General features: G+C 42.9%; 2 protein-coding genes and 1 long non-coding RNA gene across 3 annotated transcripts; 2 read left to right on the top strand and 1 right to left on the bottom strand.

The window, feature by feature from the left end:
• Positions 1-1,192: 1,192 nt before the first annotated feature.
• Positions 1,193-6,031, top strand: LOC112279696 (DNA topoisomerase 1 beta). The gene has a single exon (XM_024514373.3). The coding sequence runs from the start codon at positions 3,110-3,112 to the stop codon at positions 5,657-5,659; it is 2,550 nt and encodes an 849-aa protein (XP_024370141.1). The 5' UTR covers positions 1,193-3,109; the 3' UTR covers positions 5,660-6,031.
• Positions 6,032-6,579: 548 nt separating this feature from the next.
• Positions 6,580-9,768, top strand: LOC112279697 (poly(ADP-ribose) glycohydrolase 1). Its single transcript, XM_024514375.3, has 3 exons — positions 6,580-7,596; positions 8,105-8,870; positions 9,135-9,768. Exons 1-3 carry the CDS (start codon positions 7,180-7,182, stop codon positions 9,437-9,439), a joined length of 1,488 nt encoding a protein of 495 aa, XP_024370143.1. The 5' UTR covers positions 6,580-7,179; the 3' UTR covers positions 9,440-9,768.
• On the bottom strand, positions 9,680-10,855 carry LOC149989494 (uncharacterized). Its single transcript, XR_016502061.1, has 2 exons — positions 10,609-10,855; positions 9,680-10,518 (listed from the first exon to the last, which is right to left on the bottom strand). It is a non-coding gene; the product is annotated as an uncharacterized LOC149989494 (long non-coding RNA).
• Between the last annotated feature and the right edge of the window lie 1,400 nt (positions 10,856-12,255).

Raw genomic sequence — 12,255 nt, 5'->3', positions numbered from 1 at the left:
AGGTGCAATTGATTTCATCTTTCTTATACTTATTTCTAACTAAGATATTAAAAAGTGTGCAAATTTTAAGTTGATTTGAATAATTTGATAATCAGTTGTTGAGGTTCCAATTTGCTTTAGGATTTGATTTAGGATTTGTCTATAGTATAGTTAGGGCTAAGGTTTTGGTCTAGGGATTACCTAGGGTTTGGTTTAGAACTTGACTAGAAGTTGCTTAAGATTTGTCTAGGATTTGTGTAGAACTTAGGATTTTATTAGGATTTGATTAAGGTTTAACATAGGATTTGGTTAAGGTTTAATTAAGATTTGATCTAATATTTGGTTAAGGTTCAATTCGGATTTTAATTAGAATCACATTAAGATTTCTATTTTTAGTATTTATTTAGGATTCTTTATTTTTTCTTTAAAGATTTTTTTTTTCTAATATTTCTTTAAGATTTTTGTTATTTCTTTAAAGGTTTCTTTTTATATTTCTTTAAAATTTCTTATTATTTTTCTTTGAGATTAGTTTGGGACTTCTTTGTGTTTCTTTTATAACTTCTTTTGAATTTATTATAGATTGGTCAAATTTTGATCACGATTATTAAGCTCTACTTAAGGGTATTTAAGATACTTGATAGGATTATTCTTGTATTTCTACTTACACTCCGCATCTAGGCTCTTGATGTGCTCTCAAGGAAGAATACACATAATACAATAGTGCTACATAGGCAACTCATATTACATATATCTAACTTGTTGGCCAAGCTTTCAAACTACAAATCACCTATAGATATGTATAAAATCAAATCTACGTATGTAAAGCTTTGTAGAAGCTTTTCATAAGATATTATTTAATTTACCTACTTCTACTTATTTTGATCTAATTCTTCTAAATTTTGATAAATATATATATATTAATGATATTTTAAAAAATTTAACATAATTTTGTAGCATTTATAATTAAAAATATAAAATATAAAATATTTTTAATATATATTAGTAATTTATTTAGAATATACTAGTAATTTCATATATATTTTTAAAACAACGTCTATTAAAATTGCATTCTTTGCCAAACTAAAATTAATTTTCAAGGATATCTTTGTAGATCCTTTTTTATGCTAAAATTTTGATTAGGTTCTATATAATTGAAAGATTTACAAGTAAATGATAAAAAAAAATAAACACCAAATTATATATATATTAAGTGAAAGACAAAGAGAAAGAAAAAAAGAATTTTAGATATATTTCTAAAATACACAATGTATAATATTTAATAGAAAATGAATAAATTATTTATAATTTAAAAAATGCCTATAGATTTTTTTTGTAGCATTTCATTTTTAAATTATAGAATAATTAAATAGTTGATATAATACATGCTAAAATGGTAATGAATGACAGATCTATCACTCAACATTTACAACACTCAAATTATGCAAACAAGCTCTCATGCTCAAAACAACCACAGATCTTGTAAATAGTTGTCAATAGAGATTCCTATCATCAAACAATCACCATTCTCTTTGTAAGCATTTCTCAACAAAGAATTATATTTTCAAAACACAACAAACTAGGAGAAAAAAGAAATAAGAAAAAAAAATCTCAATTAGGATTTCACTGCTATTCCCTCATTAAAACAACAAATACGTAAATAGTAGTAGTGAAGGAAATCAAACAAACAATAAAAAAATTATGATTAGTTTCATGGGAGGAGGGGAGCAACTCGTGCATGGGCATGCACTTTTAGGGTTTCGGGGAAGGACAAGCCCGGCCCCACGCACCGCAAAAGCATGAACTGAGAGCAGTTGTCCGAACGCCGGCAAAGGGGCATTGAATTGCTGGGCATCTGTAGTGGTGGCGATGGTGGGGATGGTGGGTGTTGGGTCAAGCGTTGAATCCCGCGACCAGCGCCGTAGCTAACTAGAGGGGATGATGCGCCTCTGTTGATTGCACCCAGCCATCGACGTTTTCTTAAGAGCGGAGGAGCAGGAAAGCTCGGATTTTATATATAGGGTGGGCAGCAACGTTGCTTCCGTAAGGGGGACGGGACGAAGCACGTGGTCCGCATTCAAACAAAAAGACGTAGAAGAGGAAGGCGTCGACGACGACGAGGGCAACGAAGAAGAAGAAGGAGGAGGAAGAGGAAGAAGAGGGGAAGAAAAGCCTCGGAGCCTTTCACCGCCTTTTCGCCCTCGCGACTCTTCTTCTGGCCCATTTTCCCCTTCTTTCCCTTCATCTCCCGTGTTTCCCTTGCCCATGCATCGCCATCACGTCCCCACATTCCAGACTTCACATACATCCAAACGCCGCCTTGTGGGATGTAGCGCTCGGGTGGGCAACTTGAGGCTGACTGACAGACGCTGTTTTGGAATCGTTCACGACGTTGTAGCGTCAATCACTCGTCGTTCTGCCATAGCTTAGCAGCGACGCTGTGTGCTTGGTGGAGGGTGGAGTTGAGTTGTATTGTGATTTGTAGGTTCGTGGTTGGGGTTGCGGGGAAGGGGAAAGAGCGCGAGAGAGTGACAAAGAGGGAGGGTGTGTTTGAGAGAGAGCGAGAGTGAGAAAGGGGGGGGGGGTGTTGTATATGTGTGTGAGTGAGAGTGAGAGCGATAGGGAGGGAGCGGAAGAGTGTGGCGTTGTGTTGTGATTGTGAGTTGAGTTAGTGTGATTTGGAGGTAGTTTGGAGCTCGTGTGCGATTCTTAGGGTTTCGGCGGGTTGGGTTTTGGGGTATCTCAGCGGGAGGGTTCAATTTTGAGGATGCTGGGCGTGGCGGGCGGGGTGCATTTGTTGTGAGTAGTGTAGTGGTGGAAGCGCTGGCAAAATTTCGGGTTGTTGGGAGTTGGGGAATTAGGGTAGTTGTGGGCGAGAGGGATGAAGAGGAGGGCCCATTTTTCGATGGTGGAGGGTTGTGCGGTTGGGATTACCTCGAGATTTGACTGGGTGGAGAGCTAGTGTGAATGTTCTGTGAGAAGGTTTGGGTCATTGGAAATTTTAAGATTTTGCGAAGGTTCTTGGGGTCCGTTTTCGATGTTGTATGTTGTAGGCGGGAGCCGCAGTTTTATGAAGAGGCATTGAAACGAGGAGCAGGGATTGAGAGGGAGTGAACTGCGACCATTTTGTGAGATGGGAGAAGATGACAAGATGCAAGCGATGAAACGGCAGAGGCTGGAGGATGGGCAGAATGGCGCAAGCACAGCCGGAAGCTCCAAGTCTGGAAGTGGAGGACGGACCAAAGATGGCTCTTCTAGAGAAGGTGATCATCGGACATTTGAGCGTCGTAAGAGTGGATTAGCGGCAAAACCTCCGGCTAGGAAGTTTGTTATGGACGATGATGATTCGGACGATGATATGCCACTGGCTAGTCGATTGCCCGTTACTGCGAAAGGCAAAGTTGTCAAGGGGTCTCCTATCGCGAAAAGTGGGAAGGATATTTCTGCTTCCATCAAGGATGAAAGAGGGTCAGACAAGGCTAAGGCTCCGGAACCGAAGCAGCCGATACATTATGAATCCGACGATGACGACAAACCTCTTGCTCATCACGTCCAAAGAAAACCAACTGCGAGCATTGTAGATGATGATTCGGATGACGACAAGCCGCTGGCAACGCGCTTGCCTTCTGGTGTGAAGACTTATCAACGAAAGGATTCGCTGCCGAAGACGGTTCCAGGAGTCAAGCAGGAATCATCGCCGCAGAGTAAGCCTTCTACTCCCTCATCTGTGAAAACGCCTAAAATCTCTTCCACCATGCCATCCTCTGGAAAGTCCGATAGCAAGATGGAAGTTGATGGAGACGATGATGAGGACGACGACATCCCTCTTGCTCAGCGAATGTCCTCCTCAACCAGTATCATCAAGAAGGTCGTTCAGCAAAAGGCTAAAGCGTCTTCTAGTACGGGGTCTACTGCAATAGCGGCGAGAAAGCTTTTAGAGAAGAAAAAAGCCAAGAGATTGCAGCTTCAGATGATGGTGACTAAGAAGAAGGTGATCACGAAAACCACCACCAAGAGCAAAAAGGTGGAGCCTGTAAGTGGCGATGGGGTCAAGTGGACAACTTTGGAACACAATGGTGTGATCTTTCCTCCTCCGTATGAGCCTCATGGCGTGAAGATGCTTTACGACGGAAAGCCGGTGGATCTCACACCCGCGCAAGAGGAAATTGCAACCATGTTTGCCGTGATGTTAGAGACTGATTATGCGAAAAAGGAAAGGTTTATCAAAAACTTTTGGGATGATTGGAAGCCGTATTTGGGGAAAAATCATGTGATTAAGAAGTTCGAGCTTTGTGATTTCACTCCCATCTTTGACTGGCATGCGAGGGAGAAGGAGCGAAAGAAGAGCATGTCGACAGAGGAGAAGAAAAGGTTGAAAGAAGAGAAGCTTGCTGTGGAGGAAAAGTACATGTGGGCGGTTGTTGATGGCGTAAAGGAGAAAGTCGGCAACTTCAGGGTGGAGCCTCCTGGGCTGTTCCGTGGCCGTGGAGATCATCCCAAGATGGGGAAGCTGAAGACGAGAATCTTGCCGCATGACATTGTGATCAATATTGGGAAAGACGCAGCTGTACCTGAGTGTCCAATCCCTGGGCAGAGGTGGAAGGAAATTCGGCATGATAATACTGTGACGTGGCTTGCCTACTGGAAGGACCCAATCAACGACAAAGAGTTTAAGTATGTGTTTTTAGCTGCTAGCAGCAGCTTGAAGGGTCAAAGTGACATGCAAAAGTATGAGAAGGCACGTATGCTCAAAGACTACATTGATGACATTCGAAGGACGTACACACATGATTTCTCGTCTTCAGACCCTACTAAGCAGCAGATTGCTGTAGCGACGTATCTTATTGATCGACTTGCCCTTCGTGCTGGTAATGAGAAGGACGAAGATGAGGCCGACACTGTAGGTTGCTGCTCTCTCAAAGTAGAACACGTCACTCTGGTTGCACCAAAGTCACTCCAATTTGACTTTCTGGGAAAAGATTCAATTCGGTATTTCAACACAGTGGAGGTTGATGAGCGGGTGTACAAGGCTATTGGCCAGTTCAAGAAGGGAAAGAAAGAGGGAGATGATCTGTTTGAGAGACTGGACACCACGAAGCTGAATTTGCACTTGAAGGGGATAATGCCTAGTCTCACTGCCAAGGTTTTCCGTACATACAATGCTTCCATTACTCTTGACAACCTGCTGCAGGATACCACCGGGGAGACCACGATTGAAATCATTGCAGATTATCAGCGTGCTAATAAGCAGGTTGCCATTCTGTGTAATCATCAACGGTCTGTGTCGAAAGGCCACAGTGCTCAAATGGAGAGATTGGAAGGCAAGATGCAGGAGTTGGAGGAGCAGCTGGAAGAGCTGGAGACGGATCTGGACAGGGCAAAGAAAGGTAAGCCTCCTTTGAAAGATTCTGAGGGGAAGGTTAAGAGAAATCAGACCCCGGAGGCTCTTGAAAAGAAGATTGCAGCTACAAAACAAAAGATAGACAAGATGAGACTAGATATGAGGGTGAAGGATGATCTCAAGACTGTGGCTCTGGGCACCTCTAAGATCAATTATATGGATCCTCGTATTACTGTTGCTTGGTGCAAGCGTCATGAGGTACCCATTGAGAAAATTTTTAACAAGTCTTTGCTTTCCAAGTTTGCATGGGCTATGGAGGTTGAGCCAGACTTTCGATTTTAAGACGATTTGATGTAATTTTGTGAGATGTAGTAAGCTGGACATAAAAGGCCGTGTCGATAGCGTAGGTGTGCATTAAAGGGAGCATAAGTAGTGCGGAGGCAGTGCCTTGTCCAGCTCGTGTTCCATTAATAGCCTAGTGGAGAAATAGGAAGACCATGGGTGGTTGTATTGGTGGGGTTCAAGTTACATTCTGAGACCGCAGGCTTGGCCTTGAACAGAAAACTGAGTGATTTTCCAGACATCCCAAAGAAGGGAGCAGAGAACGGGGGTGGGTATGAAAGTGGCCCGCATTCATACCTCAAAGCAAAACAACCATGTCATGAAGGGCTGTTCATTGAAATTCTAGAATTTTTTCCTCTCGATTTGTCCTAACAGAGCAATAGCGATTCGTTCCAGAGTTTGAATCTCCGAGTGTGAATTGATTTGTTTTAATTGTCTCAGTGAGTAGAAATGGATTCTTGGTGCCTTGGTATTATTTCACGGAGTTCTAATGTAGGTGACGTTAGCTTTCATATGCACTGCAATTATCTATCTGTTTTCATGTGGACGATATGTTTGGTTCTGGGCTCCCAGTTTTTCTTCTAGAGGGTGCTTTGTCATCGACTGTAGTGTTAGTTTTTGGAGCCTCTAGAGCATCCTGTCTGCCGCTTAATATGCAGGCCCTTGCATATTTCCTTCGCGATGCTGTAATTTTCCTTCGGATGCATGCCTCTAGAATGACGTGTCTACGCAGATCGTGAGAAACAACTCTAAGTACCTACAAAGCTCGACACGAGCTTCACTAAAATTGCCCTCCTTGCAAGAAAGAGGGGTTAATACAGAACAATTTGGGGTTTTTAGTTTGGACTCTTTGCTTGTTGAAAGTAAGATGCTGAAACACTGTTGGAGGTAAATGACATTCTAGCGTGCAGAGCATAGGGTAAGATGGTTGTAGGGGGGCGGAGGTAGGCTGGGAGCTGTGGTCGTGGTCTAGACATTCTTTAAAAAATGCAGACGCTTGCACTACAATTCCGCCTCCGCCAATCCTAGTGGCTTCGCTGCTCGATATTTTTGGACGACGAAGTTCTGCCCAACCGCAGGCATCGGCATGCTTTTGCATCAGAATAGGCACGCGGCTATTCAGATGGTTACGCTGTAGAAATGGCGGGATGAAGTTGATTTTGAGAATGGGGATGTCTGAAGCAGAGGGTCGGCGGTTGAGTGCTTGCTTGCGCGACAATTCCGATGTCACTTCACATGTTGCCGAGGACCCCGTATGTATCGAAATTTTCGTATTTCTCATTGACTATCTGTTGTAGTGGTGTCCTCCTGAGGATTTCCGTGGCCCTTTGAAGTCTCTGTTGCTAGGAATGAATCTGGTAATTCAGGTGGAGTCGTTGGAATTAGCTGAAATTGAATGTAATCTATCGAGACATATTGCGAAAGAGTGAGGCATCATTAGTTTACCTTAGGGAGGTGGTTGTGTCGAGAGTAGTTCATATTGATCGGAAGGGTCGTCATACAGTTGCTAGTGGTCGACAATGGTTCTCTGGGAAGAATTTCTCCCTGTGAAGTGGAAGGAATCAGAGTCCACTTACGAGTGGAGCAATGGACTGAGACGCGCTCTGGGGAGACTGTCCGAGGGGCCAGCCGTGAGCGATGTGCGTAGCGGCGACACATTCGCAAATTTTCTTTTGCAAGTAGCGAACCCGGACACAAATCGGGATGGCGCTGCCGACGGCGTTGCTCACTACTTTAACGAGCGAGTGGAATTCGCGCAGTCGAGCATCTTCTTTGAGAAAACATTGCCAGGAATGGTGCAGCTCGTATTGCGTCTCCCAGAACTCCTTCTTGAACAGATTGAACAGAGCAAGAAGCTGGCTGAAAACTTCTCTGAAGAGCTGGCGGATTCTAGAGAATTTGAAAGTGCTGGGGTTAGTTTGCCATTGCCTTTACAGGTAAATTTTCTAATTCAAAAGAATGCCACAGTTAGTTTCCCGCTTACATTATGCGATTAGTGAGCGGTGTACAATGTTTTATGATCGACACTTTCTTTCGTGAAATCAACTCCGATTGTTGCAATCATAGCTTCTTCTGCGATTGACTCAAGTGTCGACTTCAACTTGTTCCGAGGTTATTGCCGTCAAGGTGTCGATCTTTGGTAAGCAGAATGAGATGAGAATTGCAGGAGAGTGAACAGCAATTTAAGCAATGATTATTCCTCTTTTTTAGGTGTAGGCTCGAAATTTCTGTAGTGGACGAACCCATTTGTTTTTCCTTTTGTCATGTCAACGTGAAGCATGACACGCTGCAGAACAAATGGATCAATTCGAAAGCCACCCATTTTCTCATATCTCATGGGAATGCAAAACGAAACGCAACGCTTATCAAGCAAAATTTATGTTTCTTCCAATACTGGCACTAGGGTTTTTGGGATAGAGATATTGAAAGTTCTTGTGATTGCAGATTCTACATCCTCAACATCCCGGCATCATATTTATCACCCAAGAGTTAGCGGCATCCATTCTTTCATGTGCGTTCCTGTGCTTATTTCCTGTCTCAAAACGAGACGAGTACCGCCTGCCGGGAATCAACATGGATACAGTGTTTGGAGGCATCAGGGGCCGACCGAGCCAAGTCCATAAGCTTCACTGCTTGGTTAACTACTTCAACCGAGTGTGCAAGTCGATGCCACAAGGGATGATATCTTACGAACGCAAGTATCTTGCGAATTATAAGGCATTGGAACCAGCATTTTGGATTGATAACCACAAATCTCTGTGCTCCTTTGAGACTCTGGATCAGGGTATGATCGAGGACGTGGGATGCGAATACGCGCAAGTGGATTTTGCAAATAAGTTTCTCGGAGGTGGAGTCCTCCGCATGGGTTGCGTGCAGGAAGAAATTCGGTTCACGTTGAGTCCCGAGCTCATTGTGGGAATGCTCTTCCTGCCAGTCATGACTGACAACGAGACTATAGAGATCACAGGTTCCGAAAGGTTTAGCAACTATGCTGGCTATGCTGGAAAATTCCACTTCGCAGGAGATTTTGTAGATTCTACTCCGCAAGACGCTTGGGGTCGGCGTTACACTAAAATCATTGCCATGGATGCGAAGCCACGGCCGGGAGAGTCTCAGTTCCAGGAAAACGTTATGCTAAGGGAGATGTGCAAGGCTTATTGTGGCTTTCTACTTACGGAGAAGGCGGATTCAAATGTCCTTCAGAGCAGTTGTAAGTTCGTCATATCCCACTCCAGCTTTGTATCAAGCCATCAATGTAAAAAAATAATTCGTAAGTTAGAGGGTTTTGCCCATGTTTATAATAGGACTTACTCTCATACGCTTGGGGTCATTGTTTAGAGGCTCTTCAAACAAAAGAGCATGTTTAGGTTTGGAGTGCTAGAGTTTGCATGGGAAACAGGCAAACCTTCTTTGAGGTTTCCATAGCGACTCATCCTGTACTGGTGTTCATTAACTCTTCTGCTCTGGCTGATAGGCGAGAGGACAATTTATCGAGGAATTGCTACTGGGAACTGGGGCTGTGGGGCGTTTGGAGGAAATCTTCCTATCAAGAGCATGCTGCAGTGGATTGCAGCTTCAGAAGCAGGATGGCCGACTGTCAAGTATTACACATTTCGGGATCAAAGAGCAGAGCGCCTCCGTGAAGCCGTGCGATGCATTGTGGAGAAGAATTATGACATAAGTCAACTTTGGGGTCTTCTGCTGAAGTATGGGGAGTTGCGACTCTCCAAAAAAGTGGAATGTGATTTCTTCACTTGGTTGCTCGGGACTACACTTTAGAAGCTTTCACCGGATTTTCGTTATCATGAAATGCTAGGAGGGGAAATCCTCCTTTTTCGGCGTCGTTTCTGCAACATATATGACTTTAAGTGGAAAGTGAATGAAGTGTTGCCTTAATGAGAGCGAGCACAACTCTTGCCTCAACGTAGAGATGTGGCGAATCCATTAGTTGATTGAGTGCTATGGCTTGCATCGAAAAAGATTCAGCCGTTAGCTCCATTAGGAGCTGCGACACGTGCAAGACGTGAACTATGCCTCTCATTATTAAAGTTTTCAGAGGTGTTCCATCCGGAGTTAACTCTCTCGGAACGAATAATCCGTTTGAAGAACATGAGTCGAGTTACAATTCGAAGTTGTTGTGAATGAGATGACTCATTTGTTGGGTTTAGTAAACTATCCTCCACTTTGCACTCCACAAATGACTTTAAACTATTTGACACCTTATGCACATTACTTCTTCAAACTCGTTTGCCCCGCTACGTCCTTTGACCAGGTTGACAATCCAGTCGTACCGATATCCAGCAAAATCCCAACACATTCTTGTTCGGGACTTGTTGTCTCAACCAACTCCCACTGTACTGCGGTGCGAAGATTGAACCGATTGTAAGGAGCAACTACAGGAACAGTAAATTTGTCCTCTCGGTTGCTGGTGGTGACTCACAGCGAGTAACTCCCTACTACGTCGTCTCATTCTCCTCTGTCTGAATTGTGTTGCACATTCTTCACAGCATAATTAGCCTTAGGAAGAATATCCAGGAGCAGAGGTTCCGCCGATGCTGTTGGCCGCAGCAAAATTGATTGTTACTCCTAAAAACTTATCTCGTTATTGGTCATGTGAGGTATGGCACGTTAAATTTGCAGGCAGCTACTCACAAGCAAGACACAGTATCTGACGTACTTACTCTACAGTGGGATGACACACATGCCTGTGACAGTTGGGTCGGTTTGTGTGGCGAGCGAACTAATTCTTTCTTTGACTAGGCTATGACTGACATCAACTGCTCTGCGACAGCTGATATCTTCCAACCTCAGCTGCAGACAGCCACCTTCAGTGTCCTCAGCAAAACCAAATCTGCAGCCTGTCAACAAGCCCAAGCGGTAAGCCGAGAAGTGGCAAGCTAGATAAGCCATAGCCAAATTGAAGCATCAATCTGAAGCCACTCACTTACCTGTGCTGGTTGTTGCCTCTTGAAAATGAGCTGTCACATGCATGACAGTTGCACTCTCGTGATATCACAGAAGCCCAAAAAACTCTCCTGCAGCAAAAGCTTTGGGACGGTGCAGAAGTACCCACACCAAGGCTGATGAAGACAAGGCTTGCTGCATGTGATGATGTCTGAGGGGTGCTGGTCTTCAATGGACCGCCATCCCTCCCTTGGATCTTCAGCTTTCTCGAGCACTCTTGCGTGATGCAGTTCCTATTATCTCCTCCCTTTTTCTCTGTATATTTAAGTATATGTATATGCTCATTGAAAATGATTGTATAGTTTTGATATGTTCTTGTCGGAGTTTCTTCTTTTTTGTGAAAGTCTACGTGTGTGTATTCCTTGTAGAATCACCAACCCGAAACCTTATCGTTGAAGAAAAAATTAAATGAAATTAAACTGAATGAATAGAAACTAGTTAAGAAGCTTTCAACAAGTTCAACATTAAGTTATAACTTTATTTAGGCAGAGCATCTACAAACTTTTAGTGATGATCTGATTTTGAATTAATGTTTAAAATTCTTCTTGAACACTTTTACCTTCAGTCTATCTAATTTTACATGAATATTTTTTAATGTTTTATAAAATATATATATATATATATATATTTATATATCTATTTATAATCTTCCATTGTTGTCTTTAGTTGTGTTGTTCAAAAACGATATGAGCCTCTTCTCTAATTTTTTATGGACATATTTTAGATAATCTTTTATTGTTGTCCATAGTTGCATTGTCCAAAAGTGATGAGATAGCATAAATCCTTTTTAACAACATTGCTCCACAATAATTCTTCCAATTTCTTTTTTTCACACCCATTTCCTCATATTACCACCCCTCTTTTATACACACACCCACCCACCCACACACACACAACTTACGATGTGCTTAAATAACATTTGGTACTTCAAAAACAACTCAACATTAAAGAATGATAGTAGGAAAGTTTAAAGTTGTCGGTAAAGTTAAAAGCAGATACCACCGAATGGGGCATTCTCATCCAGCAGTGACTCAGATGCGGTGCATTCACACAATGGATCACAGTCTCAGGCTCCAACCAATGAGACTAGGTGACAAGTGGACGAGGGGGTGGAGTGCACGTCACGGTTTGGAGTGACGACGTGGCGTGCCAGCTCAGACAGACCTGCCTTGTGCACACCACCCATCTGCTAAGTGGATTTGGCGCCAAAAAGCATTCAGCTATCACAGTGCCACGTGGTGGGCATGAAGGGGGGAGGAAGCCTTCATTTTTACCCCCCTTGTATGAAAAGCAGCTTCATCCAACGTTTCGTTGCAATTTTCTTTTTCATCCTCTGGTCAATGGATGAGATCATCCACGTGTGATAACTCAACATACTATTGTTGTGGAGTAAACTAGTTTCAACGCTTGAATAATTTAAAGGTTTGCCGGTATTCATGTTCAAGTGAAAATTGTGGTAATTGTTCTTGATATTATTGTCAATATTTGGGTTCACGCAACTAACCATGGAATTGATAAAAAAACAACAACGACAACAACAAAAATAATAATAAATTGTATAGTTTTTAGTGGTGGCTTGTAGTGACCTTGACATGGATGAAACATGGATGGAGAATGGATATGGGTGGATG

Source organism: Physcomitrium patens, chromosome 3 (assembly GCF_059467195.1).
Source record: "Physcomitrium patens ecotype Gransden chromosome 3, ASM5946719v1, whole genome shotgun sequence".
Lineage (NCBI taxonomy): Eukaryota > Viridiplantae > Streptophyta > Bryopsida > Funariales > Funariaceae > Physcomitrium > Physcomitrium patens.
This window is presented reverse-complemented; position numbering and strand designations above follow the sequence as displayed.

Bases quoted from the DNA above. Each gene is read 5' to 3' on its own strand.
- LOC112279696 (XM_024514373.3), top strand. From the start codon at position 3,110: ATGGGAGAAGATGACAAGATGCAAGCGATGAAACGGCAGAGGCTGGAG.
- LOC112279697 (XM_024514375.3), top strand. From the start codon at position 7,180: ATGGTTCTCTGGGAAGAATTTCTCCCTGTGAAGTGGAAGGAATCAGAG. The intron at 7,597-8,104 runs GTAAATTTTCTA...TTGTGATTGCAG, and splicing joins GTTTGCCATTGCCTTTACAG to ATTCTACATCCTCAACATCC. The intron at 8,871-9,134 runs GTAAGTTCGTCA...TCTGGCTGATAG, and splicing joins AAATGTCCTTCAGAGCAGTT to GCGAGAGGACAATTTATCGA.